The sequence below is a fragment of the Vigna angularis genome, chromosome 7 (assembly GCF_016808095.1).
Source record: "Vigna angularis cultivar LongXiaoDou No.4 chromosome 7, ASM1680809v1, whole genome shotgun sequence".
NCBI lineage: Eukaryota > Viridiplantae > Streptophyta > Magnoliopsida > Fabales > Fabaceae > Vigna > Vigna angularis.
In genome coordinates, this window is record NC_068976.1 from 23,018,062 (window position 1) to 23,039,281 (window position 21,220).

Genomic DNA, 21,220 nt, shown 5'->3' on the forward strand with positions numbered 1-21,220 from the left:
ATTAGCCTAAATTTGATTTTAAGAGGTTTTATGTTATGATAATACACATCCCGTCTTTAAACGATTTTGCTGTAAATGCTGAATTTGTTACCTGACAGTTTCCTAATGTTATGATGATATACAATATCAAATCTTTAGTCGTACAAGACCATCCAAATTAAATAACTTATAGATTTTTACCATATTTTCAAACATTATATTGCATGACAAGAGAAACTCTAAAATCATCTTATCAGTAATCAACTCGGTATAAAAACATTACACAATACCTCAAATTAACTATTATTGAATATATTTCTTAGTTTAATTCAATTAAAGAACAACTTATGGCTTAACCAATCCTAACATCTAAACATCATTTGCTTACTAAACTTGCACATTTTCATATAGCATCAATAAATATGAAAAGACATAATAAGTTATTGAAAATTTAATTAAACAGCAAAAGGTTTCAAATTAGAGTTTCATTTAATAGGTTGTTTTTAATTCTCTAATAATATTTTTTGTGTTCTCCTTTTAAAGTAATTTTGATTATTTGTTTATAGAGTTTCTCTTATCAGTGCACACAAATGTAACAACATTTTTTATGAATCTGAATTTGGAATGGACAATTAATTGTAAATTAACATTGACTTAACTAAAAAGGGAATACAAATAAGTGTTACAAACATGTTATAAAATTATAACAAATACATACCATAAAAAATATTGATTTTTTGAAATTAGACCTGTTATTTTAAAATGTCCTAAATTGTACAAAAATAGTTTTATTCTTTTCTGACAAATATCTTTTCATCATGAATCAAAGTGGTTGAAATCCTTCCACATGATACTTTCAAAATATACTCAAACAAGATTTTGTTACAAAATAAATTATATTTTAAAAAAAAATCTTCTTGAGTTGAGTTCCCACAGTACACGCAAGAGATAAAGCGAAAAGGGTGAAAACGGTGTCGTATGAATGATTGGGAATTTGCGAAGCAAGGTCGTGTGTATATATTCAATGTGGGACATTGTGAAAGAGAAGAAGGGACTGAAAGAAGAGGGCAAGAATGGAAGGTGAGAAAGAGAACACCGATGGTAACGCCGCAGCCATGGTACACTCTTTCTGTGAAATTACTTCTTCTTCCAAAGAAGAAGCGCTTTTCTTTCTCGAAAGCCATAATTTTGACCTAGATGCCGCTGTTTCCACCTTCTTTGATAATGCCCATAACCCTATAATCATCCCTCAAAACGACGACGTTGTTCCAAACCCCAACCCCAACGCAGCCGTCACTTCCCCTCCATCCGATTCTCATTCTCCGGATTTTTACCCTTCGCGGTCACCATCGCATTCGCCGACTCCGTCACCGTCGCGTGCGCCCTACGAGCTCCGATCGCGTAGGTCTCTGGGCAAGAAACCTTCTTCCAGCCGCCAAGGTAAAATTCGAACCCTAGGTGATCTCAAACACTCCTCCCGTGACTCTGATTCTGATTCCGATCCAGATTTCCAACCCGACGAGTACTACACTGGCGGGGAGAATAGGTATTTAAAACAATTGTTTATTTTATTGATTGAAAAATTGAAATTATGAAAATTTGAGAGTGTGATCTAATGTAGCATTTTCATTGGAATTTTTATTTTTTTTTCTTTCTGTATTTGATGTCATTTTCAGTGGGATGCTTGTTCGAGATCCTTCCAAAGGGAACAACAGTGTGGATGAAATTTTCGAACATGCTCGGGAAGTTGCTGTTGATCCGCCTCCTGAGAACCCTCGAAATTCTTCAAGTTTCAGTGGCGCGGCGAGGTTGCTTTCTGGTGAGACTGTGCCGTATGTTTCTCAGCGTTTAGAGGAAGTTGTACACACTGTCACGTTTTGGAGGAATGGGTTCTCTGTCAACGATGGCCCTTTGAGGAGTCTGGATGATCCACAAAATGCGCCATTTCTCGAGGTAAATGATCCATAACAAGCTCTTCTTCATAGGCTTTTATCCGTGTCTTGTATATTAATAATTGTATATTAATAAGCACGTCTTCAAGGGGTGCATAGGGTGCATGTGCATTTCGGTAAATGGTTTAACTAAGTTCTTATAGAAAGTGTTCACTGAGTGATTGTAAGTTGTAGTCTCTTTTTATAGTCTGCTCTGAAGAGGTTACTGAAATAAGTTATGTTAAATATGCAACTTATCGGCATCGTGTCAGCTTATTTTTTGTAAGCTTTTTACAAGAAAACTAAATGGAAAGTGGTGAAATGAATTAAGGTTTTTTCTTAAGTTAGAAACATCCTATGCAGTTAGATTTCATAGAAGTTCGTTTAACTTTTCTGGTGCATGAGCAGTGTTATTAAATAGCCGCTATATCGGCACTATATTACTGTTACATTACAGAGCTTATCGGATCTGTGTTAGCAATTTCGTTTGCTATTGTGGCTTCTACGATTGTTGTTGTTATGGCATGTGTTCTGCATTTTTCGCCCACCCCTCATCTCCATCGAGTAGTCTATATTCAATTGAATATCTGAATTAGTTTTTTGCCAAAAGAACTTTTTATTGTGATTTCCTAACTACTGAACTTTTATATATCTATAATTGATATATCATATAGTTCAACAACCTTGCAACTTCTGCTATTTGCCTGCAACATTAGCCACTATATGATATAATGCATTGTTGGCTTTCCACCATTTTTACTGCAACACTTGTTTGCTCTACGTTATAGAGAATTGTTTGTTTTCCATCATTTTTCATAGTTCGCAATTGATAATATTGCATACGTTTATTTTAGTTTATAAAAGAAGAATTCAATTAATTTCACTTTGTTATTTTCTTTTACTTTAATTGTATATAAAGAAGATTATCCAAATAGAATCTCACTCAATAGCTTAGGACATAAAGGAGTTTCAATTCGTGGCTCTTGTTGTGACTGCTTTCACATACTTGCAACTTGTGAAAGTTATCCTTGTCTTCTCATTAAATTATAATTATTTTACATCAATACAGAGCATAAAGAAGTCTGTGTGTCCCAAAGAGCTTGAACCAGCTGATCGAAGGACCGCTGTCCATGTCAACCTCACAAGGCGGGATGAAGACTATCCAGTACGCCCTTTTCTATTTTTTTTCTTTATAGTTGGATTTGTTATCTGCCTTATATAAGGTTTTTACCTTTCTTTTTTTCCTTTTGTCAATGTTTATGTGCAGGAACCGGTGAAGCCACGCCATCTTCCTTTCCAGGGTGTTGGAAGAACCTTAGGTGGCCCCAGCTCCAGCAGCGACGAAGCTACTCAAACAACTGGTGCTTCGCTTACTACTGCTCCACTGCCAACATTGGGGTTAGTGGTAGACGAGTCACAGCCAGTAACATCAATCCAGCTGAGGTTAGCCGATGGCACACGCATGGTTTCTCGCTTCAATCACCACCATACAATCAGAGATGTTCGTGCATTCATTGATGCATCAAGACCTGGGGGAGTGAGAAATTACCAACTGCAAGCAATGGGTTTTCCTCCTAAACAACTCATTGATTGGGACCAGTCTATTGAGCAAGCTGGGATAGCCAATTCAGTTGTAATCCAGAAGTTGTAGGTTGTTTACCAAATTTCTATTTCCAGTGGACTTGAAAGTATTATTCTTATGTTTAAACATTGATTGATCTACTTATATTCTATTAGTGAATTTGATCAAATGTTCATTGATAGTATACTCCACTCCAAAGTTGCGTTTACAAAACAATTGCTGTTCGGTCAACTTTAATTTCTGTATGCTTTTCTAGTGTTGAATGTTTTGCACAAATTGTAGTTTGTTAACTAAGGCAATTACTATATAATAGTTACAATCATGTCATGGCTGTTCCTTGTGGAATTTTGAACTGGGGTAAATTGTAAATGTATGTGTATTTTTTTCCTTTTTTACGTTGATTTTCTTATAAACAATTATTGCTTTTGCAATTACGCAGAAGTTAATCTGATTAGGACTGCGTACTTTTGTGAGGAGCAATTATTATATTTAGTACTTATATTTTCTATATAGGGTTCCTATTGAGATTTTATTTTTTATGTGTGTTGGGTCTATGTTTGATAATCTATAGATAGGATTCCTTAAGGAGACAAAGGTTGGTTTACTGGAGTGCGAGATGCTTCACCTGTGAAGGAAAACAGCAATTGATTTTCAAACGTATTCGTGAAAGGTGGAAAACAGCAAGAAAGTAAATTCGGCACTTCTCCTACACTTTAAAATTAACATTTATGTCCTTCACTAAAAATAAATATAAAAAGAATTAGTTAAGTAATAATTATTGTTTATCAAATTCCATTTAATATGAATTTTATATTTACTCTTGTGCATCCAAGTTTTCACTCTTCACGTTCATCCTTCTGTCTTTGGGTGGTGGTGTTACTTGTGTGCATCAGAAAACAAAACCTCTTGTTTTACTCTATTCACCTTAATTTTCTTTTTCGTTGTATAAGTGTTTTTATTTGAAATTTTATATTTCATTTTGATATATTTATTTTCAATATGTTCTTGGATTTTTAAATCGTTTAGAAAATTGATCGAATCTTGAAATTTGATTTAGAAAGTTATCGAATTTCAAAATTTTTCAAAATTTGGTTAATAAAGTAATGGATTTTAAAATCGATTTAGAAAGTTATAAGATTTTGAAATTTGATTTAGAAAGTCATCAAATTTCAAAATTTAATTAAGGTATTCATTGAATTTTGAAATTTAATTTTGTGATAGTTACTAGATTTTAAAATTTGTTTAAGAAAATTTCAAAATCCAGTTTAAGAAATTGTTAGAATTTGAAATTTGGTTAAGGAAGTTATCAAATTTTGAAATTTAGTTAAAGATTTTATAACATTTCAAAATCTAGTTAAGGTCTTAATCGAAATTCAAAATATTGTTAAATTCTTAATTGAATTTTGAAATTCGGTGATTTTTTAGCCGAACTTTGAAATTTGATGAAATCCTTAATTAGATTTCGAAATCTACTAACTTCCCTAAATTTTTTTAAAAATTTTAAACTTTTTTATCTTAAATTTTGTAATTTGTTTGCTTGTTTTTTTAATAATTTTTTGAGGTATTATTATCGAAGAAGTAAGGTATGTAATGGTAATGATATTATGTTTCAGGTGGTTATACTGTAAGATGAAAGATTATCCTTTTAGTTTAAGGATATAGTTTTATGTTAGATTTTTCTTTTTTTTTATCAATGAAATGTGCAAGATTAAATAAATAATTTTGCAACGGATTAGATTTTTCTCACAAGTGATAACTTAATTGAATGAGTTTGACATATAGTCTTTAATATGTGTTTGTTGTCGTAATTATAAGATCTAATAAAGCTCTACCTCGAAAAGAGACATTTGTGTTGTTAAGATGTGAAAGGGGTGGAAAGTACATAAAATATAAATCTGATGTTTTTCACAAGAAAATGCAAATGTCCTCTTAAATTGAGGAGCAAGCTAATTTCTAATAGAGATGGATGGACATTGAAGGTTATATCCAAATATCATAATCATAATGTGATACAAAATTTAGTTGAATATCCTTTTGCTGGAAGATTAAATCTTACTGAACAAGTATGGTTTATTAATATGACTAAGAGGATGAAGTTTGCAAATATTCTATTCAATCTCAAAGAAAATAATGATTATAATATTGATAACAATAAAACAAATATACAATGCTAGATATACTTGTACATTGTTATTAAAAAGTTCGAGATGAGAATCATAATCGCTCCAATGAACCCTATTTTCTCAAATCCATTCAAGTCCACCATTTCTATGTGTATATACACTACACTAGTCATTTTAAATGAAATATGAACAAAAAGATCTAAAGGAAAAGGAATAAGTACCTGTGATATCTGATGTGCTGGGATGAAGAACGAAGGTTGGTTGGTGCAGTGACAAGAGACGAAATTTGGGAGAAAATGAGTTGAGAGGGGGAGAGAGCATATGGGATGCGGCGCTAGGATTTGCAAGATGAGTAAAAGTGGATGATTGTAAGTGGGTAAAGTTAATTATAGGAGAGAAAAAAAAATTACCTTTGTCGAAAAGATTCTTGGTTTAAACCCTCCTTGGTCCTTATTTTTGTATGAAAATATCAGTTCGGTCCTCATATTTTCATTTGTCATATTTTTTGTAAAAATGAACGCATTTTATCTTAACCGTTAACTGGTCTCAAAGGGCGTTAAATTAAGGCCACGTGATACAGAGAGAATGTGTTCCTTGTGTGTTACTCATTTACGTGCAGAGAGAATGTGTTGAAATCTCTCAAGTGAATATCCTTAAAATCACATCATCATATTTTCTCTTCAATTTTTATATTAAGATAATATATTAATTTAATTAATAATATATTAATAATCCGATTTAATTAATAATATATTAAAAAATATATTAATTTAATTAATAATCCAATTTAATCATATTCAATAGTCATTATTTTGAACTAAATTATTATAAATTTAGTTTTTTAATTTTAATTTTTTTATAAAATTATGTGTATTTTAATTTAATATTAATATACAAAATTGTTTATATTATATCAAATTATTATATAAAAATAATAACTTATTTAATATTTTTAGATGACCATCTAAGAGAAAACATTTCTTTTTAAACTAAAATATGTTTATTATATTTTTTTTAAATTATTTTATTTTTAATTTAAATAAATTCAAAATATATATTATATTTTTAACTTTTCAAAGTAATAAAATTATATATCTAATTATTGCAATAAAAAGTTATTTTAAATAGTTTTTTACAAAAATTAATATTTATGTATTTATATTTAAAGAAAAAAGATAATATTAAAATATTACGTAAAACTTGAAAATTAAAATATTAAATAAAAATTATCAAATAAAATAAATAAATAATTAAAAATAAACTAATTTAATTCTGAAGAATAATTGTGTTCTAACCCAATGTAGGTGGTAAAACTTAAAAAAAAAAGTCTTCTATAGAGTAAATAAAAAATAAATAAAATTTGGTTTTAAAAATATTAAATAAAGAGAAGTAAATAATGTCACATCATGACTATTTATTTAATCAAAACACTCTAGTGAATTATGTCACATCACACATCAGCGCATTCTCTCTACACCACGTGACCTTAATTTAACGCCGTTTGAGATCAGTTAACGATTAGGGTAAAATGTGTTCATTTTTACAAAAAATATAATCCAATGAAGGACCTAACTAAGATTTTCAAATAAAAATGAGGAACAAGAAAGGGTTTAAACCAAAACTCTTTTAACACTAACAAAAAAGTTGGAGTGCGGAAAGAAGATTTGGAGGTGCGGGGAGAAACCCCAAGCAAATTAGCTCACAGAGAAGGTCCAGTAGAAAAACGGGAGTGTGAAGGATAGGCCCAGAAACAGATCTTCCCTAGCTACTTGCGTTGGTTAAAACAGACAAGTTAAATCAGTTCCTTAATATGGTGCCAACTACCTCGTACTTGCATCACTATTTCCTTACTTCCTAATTTCATGCCGTCAAATGAAAGAATTTATGGGCTGTATCAAAATCTGTATTGAACTCAACAATATGAACGTATCCAATTAAGATTACACACGTGTAAGTTAATAACAGATTGTATCCAATTAAGATCCTAATTGTTGTTCAATAGTATTATCATAGTTAATAGTGTTAAATAGTTTATAAGCAGTGCTGCCATGGAGGCTACCTGTATAGGAAAAAGTTGTTAGATGAATTTGAAGAAGACAACAGAAAAGGAGTCATGAAAAAGACAATACAAAGGATTTCAAGTTGAAACAATGACATGGTTGGTGATGAAGCAGGACATCACAAAATTTTCTCACAACACAACAACTTCAATCGCTTCCAATGTTTCCACGATTACTACCTTTTACTATTTCAGTCCTATTTCATGATGTTTTTGGATAAATTAACATTACCCATTGCATAAATAATGCATATAGATAGATATATCTTGGAATTCAGAAATTATTTTTCATGTGATATTAACTTTCACTTACTTTCTTCTCTATTCATAGCCTCGTTTAATAATATAATGTTACAAAAAATATGAAAATTGTTTTTGTATAAAAATATCAAAACTATAATTATAGTTTACATATATATATATATATATATATATATGGGTTTACTTGTTTTCTTTTAGTTGGTGCAGCAAAATGTACAAGTTAAAAAAAATTCCCAATAAAAAAAATATACTTTAAATCCAAGGATACTTTAAAATAAAAAAATAAAAGATAGTTATTTATCATCCATGACTTGTGTATTAATTATTTTTTTAAAAAAATAGTTATTTATCATCATGACTTTATAGTTACACGTAGTTGTTTTTAAAAAATGAATGGATGATTAATGTTATCTAGAGGCAACATCTTGCTAACAAATTTCTTTTGCAACTTTTATTTATATTTTCAATAACATATAAAATAATATGCATTAATCACATCTAAAATAATATACATTAATCACTTCTAAAATCTCACATTTTAATAAGATTTTACATTAAATCACCTACTACACTAATGTTATATGTGAAAAATTATAATTAAATATCTTATTTATTTTATACAATCACATTCATTTCTGAAAATTATATATTCTTAAAAATTATGTATTCCTAAAAATATTATAATTAAAAATATTTCTTAAGTCACCCATGATAAATAATTACCTTTTATTTTATTTTATTTTATTTTATTTTAAAAAAAATTAATACATGTGGCAGCAACTATAAAATCATGAATGATAAATAACTACCTTTTATTTTATTTTTTAAAATTAAATTTTAAAATTATTAAAATACCCTTGAATTTAGTGTATGTTTTTTAATGAAGATTTTTTTAACTTAAAACTTGATACACTTGGATAAAATATACCAACTAAAAAAAAGACCTAATATAAATTAACAAACCCATATATATATATATATATATATATATATATATATATATATATATATATATATATATATATTAGACGCTAATTTCTCATATCTGTTTATTAAACCTTTAAAAGAGAACATAAATAAATTAATAACAAGTTTTTTATAATTTTTTCCTTTTTTAAAATGGTCAACTAATTAGAAACTATAATAAATTCAGACTTATAAAAAGAGTTTAAAAATAAAAGAAATCATGTAAAGGTTAGATTTAATAATTTTTAAATATAAATTATTCTCAAATAAACTAATGAAGATAAATATAAGAAAACTAAGGTTAACAGTTTTGATATTTGAGTATGTTCGTAGCATGAAGCAAAACGTTGATGAGTTTAAATAGTAGTTAGGGGGTCCCAATAGCAATGTCTGTGAAGGTCCAACGTTGAAGTTCAAGAGAACCCATAAACGCATAAACAGCTTTTGTTTTTCTCTCTCTGAAAAGTGATTCGCAAAATCAGATCAAACCAAAAGTCCCACAAACATATGTTGGTAAAAGTGACAACAAATAACGACACGATTAAAAGTATATGAATATGTTTACTTAATATTTGATAACTTTTTATTTATCTTACTTTTAATTTAATGAGTTTCCACATTATGAAACATAATAAAGTGTGAGATTAACAAGGTAAGGTTATTCTTCTTTAAAACATTCCTAGATGTCAAATGTATACTATTTAAAAAGGTCATCAAACTTATTATATAGAAAAAAAAGTAATTAGTTTCTTCATAAAATTCAATATCAAACCACTAACTCCATTAAATAATTTAAATGTAATTTTTTAAATAGTATTGAAGAATTATTTTTATTGGAAATCAAAATTGATATTGATAAAGAATAAATAATATATCAAATCTCACCTATTCAAATAAAGTTTATTTTTGTAAAGAATATTCATAACTTATAAAAATAAAATAAAAAGCTTAAAAGGATAAAATAGAATGAACTTGATATATTCAGAAGAATAATGGCATTTGAAAAAAAAATGCGTAAATGATAATGTTAATTGTTATTTAAAGAAGTATAGTATGTATGAGATAGAAGAGTTGTGAAAGATAATATTCGCATGTCATAATCTTCCAAATCTTATTCTTTGGTATTGATTTTTATGAATTTTAAATCATACAGTTTACCAATCTATTAAAGCTAATAAAGTAAGTACAAATAAACCCTAATAAACTAACAACTAATTATATTAATCTATAAGACATTTTTTTAAAATTTATATCAAGATATGGTCTCTTTTTACATTACATTCTGGAATATGATAATATTCTCACATATACATAATCAATGTTGCATATGATAATGTATTGGAAAAAGAATATGCATATAGTGGATGAAATTTGTGAATGATAAGGTTGAAGTGGGAGAAAGCACTTTATGTGTAAGTTGGTGGTAAATCCTATGTTAGTAACAGTAAGCTGAAAAACACTTATGAAACGTAAAAGGATATCCAAAATCCATATGTAAGGGAATTATAGAATCAGATTTGTTGGAATGATTATTATATTTTGCAGATAAAATCACCTTTGATTCTGCCTCGTTCTGTGGACCATATGCCATTTGCATGGTTGGCTCAGATAATCAAACTAAATTCCATTATCATCCTACACATGACACTTTTTTTTTACGTGATAGAAATGGACTTTAAGCGGGTGAGTTTTACACTTATTATGAATTGATTTTATCTCTATTTCTCATAGTGGGTGAAATAATATGTCAAACAAACGATAAATATCGTTAAAATATGTTTTAATCATGACTTTGATATCATGTTAGAAGTGGACTTTAAATCTAACTCAATCCCACAAAATCGGCTTGTAGAGTGAGGTTTACACCCACTTATAAATTATGAATTGATCTTATCTTTAGTCGATGTAGAACTTCTAACACTATGTATTCAAATTAAATAAGAGTAGTTTTTTTTACTCTATCTCACTCCCTCAAACATAATCAATTATAAAATCTAGTTTATTTTCTCAATTCCTCTCATGAAACTACAATTCGTTTACACGAAAATATACGAGAAAAGTTGAAGATGAGGAAATCAGTCTAATAGTCACTCTCATATATGTCACTTATATGAATAAAGATGAGGAAATCACTTTAATAATAACATGAAAATCATAAATAAAAACATATGATAATCTCATTATATGAATACGAGTTTTCAATGAAAAATAATAATAATGTTGGTCCTTATTTTTCAATTGAAAGTCATAAAAAAAGAAATACATGAGAACCTCGTTAAATATAAGTTTTCAATGAAAAGAATAAAAGTCACTTAGTGACTTCGATTAATAATAAGGTTAGCTGATTCTTATTTTTGTTGCTTTTATTTTCCTTATTTTTTTATTTAATTAAGTCTCATTTGATTTAATGTGTGTTCAATTATATTTATATAATTATTTTTATATGTCACGTGTTTATTTGTAATATATATTTTTTTTAAGTTTTTTCAATGTGTCATTTCATATGATCATTTAAATGTGTCTTTCAATTTAGTTCTATATTTATGTTTTGAATCAATTGATTTCTATATTTTTTAAAATTGAAAAACACTGTTCCTGTTTAAAATAGAACTAAATTAGTAATTAAATCTAATTATAACTTATATATGTGTTAAAATAATTTTTTAAATTTATATGAGAAATCAATTCATTTAAATATTAAAACTAATTTTATCTTTTAATTTAAATTTTAAAAAAATTAAAGTTATACTTTTTAAAAAATTTAATCATAATCCATCTTGTCTCATGGCAATCAAATTAACTATTATAAGAACCAACCCAATCTTTAAAGAAAAACAAAAACAAAATATTAAAAATATAAATGTAAAGTTTTTATTGTAATTTTTTAATTTTAATATTTAAAATAATTAAAGAAAATATATTTTTCTTTGTTAATTTATTTATAAATTAAAATTTTTTAACCAGAAAAAGTTAATTTTCATATAAAATTTAAACTAAATCATTATTATTTTTTACATCTTTTAACTTAATTCAATTTTATGAATTAAATAATATTTAAAATAATAGAATAAGTTTTACAATTTTTACTGGTAAATAAATTAATTCAATTATTTTTGTGAGAGTAATTGTTTAAATTTTAAAAATAATTGTAACTTAATCAAATAAAAAAATAAATATAAAAACTTAATTAAATACATTACATTAATACTAGAAATATACCACCTAACACTCTTATGTCACAAATATATGGAATGTCAAAAAAAAAAAAACTTCATAAAGCTAAAATAAATAAAATTTTAAAAAAAATTACAAATTGATATATTACATATACAGAAATAATGTTAACAATATTTATACAAATTTAATGAAAAATGAGTATATTAAATTGACTTAGCATAAAGTAGTGAAACTTAATTGAACAAAAACACTAAAAATTAAGACAAAAAATATTTTAACCTAATAATATTTTTATATAATTTCTTATTTTCGGTTAATTAGTGCAATTGTTAAAATATTTTACATATAACATTACCAATGGAATAAGAAAGACTTTTTATGTGACTTAGAAAAAAACATAAACATTATTAAATAGACAAAGGCTGAACTTTGTATGTTGGTTTAAAATACTTATGTCAATTAGAAACAAACATAAATATAGGAGATACAAAGTTCCAACTTTGTACGTTGGTTAAAAATTCTGAAATAATAGGTATGTTTCCATATCAATTCAAAAGCAATCATCATACAAATATGAATACTTAAATATGCAAATATTTAATTGAATTTTAAATTTTTCATAAATTTATATTTTTAATCAAATCTCTATTAATTATTTTATTTTATTGAAAAATAATTTTTATATTTTTTAATTTCATTTTGTTGTTTATCTTCTTATTAATGGGACTAAAAGATTATTATCTTATCTTATACTCTTTTTTACTTTTTTAAATGAAGAAATGTGAAATTTTGTATTTAATATAAAATAATAGTTATGTTTTTTTTCATTGATAGTGGGTTGGATATCAAATAATTGAAGATAATTACTTTAGGAAACTACCACAATCCGTTTTTATCTAATATATTTTAAATAATAATAAAATATAATTTTCAAAATTTTATAATTATTGTGATATGGTTTTATATTTTTTTACAAAACTTTACATTTTTTTTATCATATGAATGTATAGAACAGATTTAATGACTTTTTAAAAAAAATCACATTAGTTTTAATTAACTTTACTTAATTTTTAAGCATTCTTTTTTTATATATTTTGAAAAAAATTAAAATTAACCACTCAACACTTGAAAATTAATTAAAATTGTCCTAAATCGATCGCGAAAACATATAAGTAAGATGATAAAGTCAAATAACAATTATGTCATCTAATTAATTAAAAATTTAAATGAGACTCAATTTAAAAATATAAAAAATTTAATCACTCAATGAATTAAAAAAAAATCTAAAACTACAGTAAATACTTAAAAAAAAAGTTATGCTCAAAAGGTTAATTTGATCGAATGGGATGTTTATTTTTAAATTTTTTTGAGATCTATGCGTGACAATTACTCAAAGGGGATTTCGTCCAATAATTTCTTAAAAAAACATCAACTTTAATTAACTTGTGAGATTATGATTTTCTTTTTATTAAGAATGTGTCAACCCTAAAAAAAGTTTGTTATTCCTCAATAAAGATATCACATTTAATTCCAAAAAAAAAATACCTACACTTTTCGGAGAGAAAATATACTAATCCAACTATTTATTCTAGAGAAAACTTAATTGGTTGTAAAGTACATTTGTTGTCAAAGTAACTTATCGATTTAATAATTACTTGATAAAACCAGTGGTTTTATAATTTAAATATGTATACTAACTAACATAAACAGGTTACATAAAATGAATAGAAAAACTAATAAATGTATGATCAATCATTATCTAAATTTATTACTGACATAATAAAATAGATATTGTAAATTGTATAATATTAGTGAAATGTTTCACTTTTTTTTTCATGCACTATATTCATGACTGCGATGTATATTGGATAAGGATGAAAGAAATATGTGAGATTGAATCAAGATGGAGAAAATCTAATTATTTTAAAAAATTAAACGATTTTTCATATTGTTTTGGCGAGGCGAGAAATAAAAAGTTGTAATTCATATACTTTCTTCCTCTCCTTTTATTTTTCTTCTAACAAACACACCTATTCTTATTTTTTTTTTCACTTATTAATTTGTTCTCTTTTTACCTATTTCTAATATATTTTAATCCCCACAAACAATCAAAAAAATAATTTATAGTTTCATAAACTCTTTAATTTATTCTTTTTGCACAATGTATCCAAAAATTATTTTCTAAACTAAGTTTACAATATAAATTCTTATGCAATAACATTAATTAATTAATTCACTCAAATTTACTAAAAGTTTCTCACAACGGTAACTTTCAATACTATATATACATACTCAAATTCACTCACCAGAATCTTTCATGATATATATATATATGAAGAGAAAACGTTTAGCACATCTGTGTTATGACAGTAAAGTTTTGTATAGTGTTAACTGATAAAAATGATCTTTAGTAGATATGTTCCAGCAATTAAACGTTATTAAAGTGATGATAATGAAAGAGCAGTAACAAAATGTGTGAAATGGAGATTCGTAAGACATATGAGAAAGGTTTTGCATAAAAAGTATGGAGATGATGGAAAAGAAAATGGCATGCATAACACAAAATGTCAAATTGTGAATGATTGGTGTAGGGTAAGGTAAGAAACGCAATAGTGAAAAACTGAAAGGAAGGGACGAAGGGAGTGTCCCACAAAGAGGGCAACATCTTATATAACATGGCCTTCTTTTGCTATGTCTACCTCTTCCAACCCACTTTTCTCCCTCTATGTTTGATTAGATTGACATGACCCCTCTGACATAGGTGTGTCTCTGCATGGATTCCAATTTACAAAACGGTGTCGTCTTCCTCTCATTTTCCCACCCTCCTATTCCTAGTGGCTAGCTAATATATACCAATTCCATCATGCTAAAGCAAAAGTGGTGTTTGTGTGTTGTATCATTGTATGCTGTGTGTGAGATTTTGAGTGTGTGTGAGAGAGAGATATTACATAGATAAAAAAGATCCAATATCTCCCCAAAGGAATATCACATGGGTGATAGATGTCCATGGAATGGACGGTTGATGTTTGATTCCTTTCAATCACACCCACCACCTCTAACCCTAATATTATTATTATATTATTTTCATTACCAACGCCAACAGGTTTTTGCACTTGGTGTTATATTCTAAGCCATTAAGTTTTGCTAGGGTTCCAATCAACCAATCTCGCCAAAAATGTGCACATCTCAATCTATACATAGTACTCATTAAAAGCTTCTAAGATGCTAACAGATTAATCCTTTTTTATATCAAAAGTTAGTTCTTAGTTCCTACACATATCTATGTGTATATCTGCCAATCTTTTCAAGAATATTTTAATACTTAAGCGTGTTAAAAATGAAGTAGATATGTAAGTTAATTAAGAGGCATGGCATATAAGTACGTACTTAGTACTACTAATATGATTAGCATAGGTGGGGATGCATTACTCTGTGATTTAATTTTCTGTGGATGACTGAAGCACTTTTTCTCTCTCCTCCATTCCATGATGTGAGTGAGAGATAGCCAACAATATAGTACGCATGAACAGTGGTAGTGCATAGACCTAAGAGGGTGAGTTTCACACAGATACATCTTTCATTGGGAAGGAAAACTCTGAGTTAAGTTGCAGAGACACACGTTAACCCTGTGTGTAGCCTCTGTGTCTCCACCTGCATTTAACACACAGCACTGGTAGTGTTTGAGTTTAGGTGTGAGAAAGAGATAGAGATAGAGAGAGAAAGAGAATGAGATTAAGAAGCAACACTGTTGAGGCACAGAAGGAGGAAGGTAGACTACACATTCCCAAGGGAGGACTCTGAATCTGAATCTGATTCCACTACCTTTTACAGGCTATAGAGCCAAGAGCCCAAAAATCCCTATTGTTCTGACTGACTATCCATTTGGGTTCTTTGGAGTTTTCTACCAAAAAAGACTCAGATTTTTTAGCTTCATTTCCGGGAGTACTCTCTGGACAATTATATGCAGTGCTCTTTTTGAGAAAACAGTAAGGTGGGGACTAGGAACAACTGATCCAAGCCAAAGAGGTAGAGCTAGATATACAGCTAGTGGTATTACTGTTAATATTACATACTATGTAAATATAAATAAATGCATTATATATGTACCATGTGATTGGTTCTACAAAGAGAGAAACGAAAAGAGCTCTTCATTCCTTTCAAGGGTTTAACGCAGCTTACTTTGTAACTATGATAGGGTTTGGAGGGAACAGTTGCAGTGAGCTTTCTGAGATGGACATGATGAACATGGAAACTAATAGGAAGTTTCTTTCTCTGCCTCTTAGTAACAATTCTGGTGCTCAAATGCGCACTGATAGAAGAGTACCTGTCGCTACCAACAGCATCGCTCAGGATCATCACTACACCCACCACAACCCCACCGACACTTGCAGTGTGAGGGATAAAATCATGGCACATCCTCTTTTTCCTCGTCTCTTGTCGTCTTACCTCAATTGCCTAAAGGTGATCAATTCTAAATTCTTCTCACTTGCTACATATTCACACAAATACACACATCTTTCCCTTTCTTCCCAACACAAGCTGTCCATATATGTATATGATCATGCACTCTTTAACTTGGAAACTAAAACTGCACTAACATCTTCTCTTTCACGGGTTTTATGAGGATCCAAACCTTCTGTTGTGGTTTTTCATTTCGAGATTCTTTTTTCTTTTTTGTTTTCATGTGTTGCTTGTTTTGATGGCATGAGTGGAGTGCTTACAGGTTGGAGCACCTCCTGAAGTGGTGGCTAGCTTAGAAGAGTCATGTGCCAAATGTGAATCAATCAATGCATCATCAGGAAGGACAGGAAGTGGTTCTATAGGTGAAGATCCAGCCCTGGACCAGTTCATGGAGGCCTACTGTGAGATGCTCATTAAGTATGAGCAAGAGCTTACGAAACCCTTTAAAGAAACCATGCTTTTTTTCTCAAGAATTGAGTGTCAGCTCAAAGCCCTAGCAGTTTCATCAGATTTTGGTGATTACCTTAATTCATTATCTGTTCCTACAAATCTGTCAGTACTGTAGAGCAATTATGGACGTTTTCTTGGTTGGGGAAGTGGGTGCTGGTGAGCTACCCAGATAGCGTGTCAGAGTGAGAGAAGATAATTAATTTCTTTTCCGTCTTTTCTTAGTACTCGTGTACTTATAATGGTGTGAGGGTCTTGATGTTGGAAGCCAACCTTATTGGTTTAGTTTTATGCTTCACCTTCCTATCAAATTGTCATAGTCTTTCCAGAAGTATATGGTTAACTTCTACGGGACCACAACACCTCATCCTTGTACCCAGAAAACCATGCTCGTGTGGTCTATGTAGAAAAAAGAGAGAAAATTGAATTATTTAAAGAAGCCACGGATCTTTGTTTTTCTATGAAATGACTAGAAATCAAATCTGAGGACAGGTTTTAGTCAGAGTCTACATTAGTAGTGATAAATCATGGTTTAGCTTGCTATCCTCTCAGACTAGTGGTAGTTTTTTGTGTCTCAGAATTTTTAAACCCAGAACTAGTTACTGGTCATAATTCTGATCTTCCCCAGCCATGTTTTCAAAGCTCAATGTTGGTATTAAATATCAATATTAGTTGGTTGGGTAATTATAACCACACAGATGATGGTGCAAGTATAATACCAAAAAAAAGAAAGGAAAACCACACATGCGTCTACTAGATAAATATTTTTTCAGTAAGACTGATGTGATACCAAAAATTATTCTTTTATCATATATTATCTTGCGAATTAGATGAAGAGAGTAGTTAGTCAAATGACCTTTCTCATCACAAATAGTGATTAGTTAAAAAAGAACTTGAGTTAAAACCTTTTACATTGTTTTTAAGATTGTTATGAAGAATGGGTCCAAGGTGTTTGAATTAGGTCAAAAAGTTTGAAAACGATTATGAGTCAAAATTACTGCTTGAGGGGAAATCAAGAAAAATGAGACTTTGTTTTATTATTCTAATGATGAAAAGTTTATTCGAAACCCCAAGCTGCTTAATTAAACCCATTGATTGATAATCTTGAAGGGTTTCAGGGTTTTTTTTAAAGGGATTTTTCTTTTTGGTTCTTGGGGCCTTAGTGTTCCTTATTATTTCACACATACTCAGTGAGTTGTCACCTCTTCTTTCTTCTGATTAATTCCTCTCCTCATTTAGATGCATGGCTTTCTCTTTCAAAGTCCCTTTAAAAACTTAGTAGAAAAAGGAAACTCCTTGTCTTATCTGCTGTGGCCATATGTTTCTTTGTCAATTAAGTTGTTCCTTCTGTAGATTAATTCTGAAAAATCACTGTAAATATTAAGCTTTCATGATTATTTTTGTTATTTCCCTCCTTGGTATGATATATAGTGATGAATGAAAGGGTTACATATTTAGTTATTGGTGAAAACCATATTTCTTATATATTATAACTTGTTTGAGTAAAGGTTGTATGTACTATGAGGTATTCTATGATATGCAGTTAAGCTGTATGCATGGTGAGACCATTAAGCACTGATCAAAAGTTCAGTTGTTTTCTATGAAAGTTTCTCCTATTTAGTAATATAATTAGTGTGCATTAGAGAAAATATTGTTAATCAAACTTAGTTCTGAGCATGTTTTTATCACTTCTTAGGTAATGCTTGTAGTACTGTATAATTCAGAAAAAGAAAAGATATAGGTTTATTTTGTCCTCCTATGATATTATTCTACTATTGCTCCTAATACTTTCATAAACAAATACTTATTAAATGAATAACTAATATATTTAATGTCTAAGATATATAAAATGAAATCGTTCACTATTTTTTTTATCAAGTAAGGGGATTGGGAAGAAGATTTAGAATGTTTTGATATATTATTGTTAAATTAATATTTCTGTAATTCGTGATGGATAATTTTCTTGCACGAACTATTTTTCCTAATAGTTCTTAATTTTTCTTCCATTTTTGTTGTGGCTATTTGAAATTAAGGTCAAAGTGAATCGTCATCACAGAATGAGGTTGATGTGCATGAAAACAACCTAGACACTCAAGCTGAAGATCGGGAACTGAAAGTTCAGCTTCTGCGCAAGTATAGTGGATATCTAGGGAGCCTGAAGAAGGAATTTTTGAAGAAGAAAAAGAATGGAAAGTTGCCAAAGGAAGCACGACAGCAACTGCTTGATTGGTGGAACCGGCATTACAAGTGGCCCTACCCTTCGGTAACTAAGCTCTACATAGGAAACTCTTAATTATTGATTGAAAATTACAAATTATTAATCATTTAAGGTTTTGTCTGTTTCAGCAATTTATAATCTACAGTAAAAAGTGCAAGTGCGTTAAAGACAATAACACTCCCTTCTGTACTATATACAGTGTTTTAGAACGTATGTTTATAAATTTTCATATCTGATTGCCACCAAAATGCAGACACATTTGATGGCGGTGTTAAGTAGAAAACAACACAAATTCGAACATTGAAACCTTAAATTGTTATGTGGGTAAGGTTTATTTACCATTACATATTCATGACTAATGTTATGGTAATGGTGAATATGATGGGATTTATTTGTAGGAATCCCAAAAGCAGGCACTGGCAGAATCCACAGGCCTAGATTTGAAACAGATCAACAACTGGTTCATCAATCAGAGAAAACGTCATTGGAAGCCTTCTGAAGATATGCAGTTTGCGGTGATGGATGCAACTAACTACTACATGGAAAATGTTATGTGCAAGCCATTTCCAATGGATGGCATGCCCATGCTTCTTTAACACAATCCTCTACTATAATATCCAATAGCTGAGCCGAAAACCTTATCTATTTTTAAGTTGTTTAGGTCTCTCTCCAAGTTGGTATCATATATGCCATCGGTGCGTGTTTTGCCTTAATTAAATTGTAGAAAGCAGAATGAAAAATCTAAGTCATTACTGAACTGCAAGCTTTGTAAGTGTGCATGAATCTAACTTTATGCTCTATTAATCAACACTGTTTGCGCAGATCACTAGAGATTTCTGTATGTGTTATTTCCTAATTTAATGAAAAGTATATTTTGCTTTCATACGTGTGCATGCACATGAAAGAAATCAAAAGGCTCTTAAGCACATGTCTTGTATGTTATTTTTTAACAGCATATTGTCTTGTGTGTGTATATATGTTTGTGTTGGATGTGTTGTGGCTGTAACAAGCTGGTATGTGGGTCCTGATCTCTTGGTGTTGCCTCTTGCAACTGAGGTTTGTCATCCTTGATTTGATGATTGAGTTTGGTTGTTGCTTGCAATAAGGAGAAAGATATTTGGACACTCAACATATGTCTACACCTAAAGAGAAATAGAATGGATATATTTACGATTAATATGATCTGTCAACAGTCAAGCAATATGTGACCCTTTCACATGTTTGTGTTCTTACCATTGTTTTTATGTAGGAGTTTCACATGTTGTGTTTATGATTGATTCACATTTTGGAAGAACTAGCAGAATAGATTATCGGGATTCAAATTTTGTTATGAGTTTATACCTATAATATTACTGCCATAAGTAAAACTAGAGAACTCTGCAAAATGATATGAACAGAAAGTTTGGTATATTTTAAAAAATATACAAATTCTCTTGGTTTCCTGAGGTGAGTACTATAAGAAGTTATTTTCACTAGTTATTTAGGGAAAAGATATTTTTTTAAGAAAGCACTTTTAAATAATGCTCAATTTCTTCATTTAACATTGAGTTAACGGAATGGTTAAATTGTATTTGAAAATTAATAAGTAAATTATCTTTAATTGATTGACTAAATGAGTTTATTTATTTATTTTTTCCACTAATGACATAATTATGTAGAAAGTATTTAGCGCTATAGTTAAATAGTTAAATAATTTAACATTCAAACGCTTTTTTTATATGCGAACGATAATTAATATAAAGAAAGTAATTGAGGGTGTATTAATCCATATATATAAAGCATAATTAAAATCTTTTTGTACAAAAAATTCATGTTTGGATCTTAATAAAATCAAAATATATTAAAATGCAGTGATATTTTTGAAATTATTAAAAGTATTTATACATTTGGTTCTAATAAAAATCAAAGCATATATATGATTTAGTGTCTAGAAGTTTTTATTAATTTTAAAAATGTCATTGATATTTTTTTTATTTAATTTTTAGACAGAGATTTAGGTTTTAGATAAGATTCAGT

The 21,220-nt window shown here is 28.9% G+C and overlaps 2 protein-coding genes across 4 annotated transcripts; both read left to right on the forward strand.

Moving 5' to 3' along the window:
• The first annotated feature begins 1,006 nt into the window (after nt 1-1,006).
• On the forward strand, nt 1,007-3,661 carry LOC108336242 (plant UBX domain-containing protein 4). Of its 2 annotated transcripts, XM_017572622.2 has the most exons (5): nt 1,007-1,419; nt 1,486-1,525; nt 1,656-1,932; nt 2,980-3,075; nt 3,178-3,661. In XM_017572622.2, the coding sequence occupies exons 1-5, from the start codon at nt 1,053-1,055 to the stop codon at nt 3,559-3,561; spliced, it is 1,164 nt and encodes a 387-aa protein (XP_017428111.1). In that variant the 5' UTR covers nt 1,007-1,052; the 3' UTR covers nt 3,562-3,661. The 2 variants fall into 2 exon arrangements, with proteins under 2 accessions (XP_017428111.1, XP_017428110.1); XM_017572621.2 differs by having other exon boundaries at nt 1,007-1,525.
• Nucleotides 3,662-15,440: 11,779 nt separating this feature from the next.
• On the forward strand, nt 15,441-20,087 carry LOC108337179 (homeobox protein SBH1). Of its 2 annotated transcripts, XM_017573646.2 has the most exons (5): nt 15,441-16,104; nt 16,274-16,539; nt 16,802-17,054; nt 19,020-19,249; nt 19,603-20,087. In XM_017573646.2, the coding sequence occupies exons 2-5, from the start codon at nt 16,309-16,311 to the stop codon at nt 19,798-19,800; spliced, it is 912 nt and encodes a 303-aa protein (XP_017429135.1). In that variant the 5' UTR covers nt 15,441-16,104; nt 16,274-16,308; the 3' UTR covers nt 19,801-20,087. The 2 variants fall into 2 exon arrangements, with proteins under 2 accessions (XP_017429135.1, XP_017429134.1); XM_017573645.2 differs by lacking the exon at nt 15,441-16,104 and having other exon boundaries at nt 16,192-16,539.
• The last annotated feature ends 1,133 nt before the right edge of the window (nt 20,088-21,220 follow it).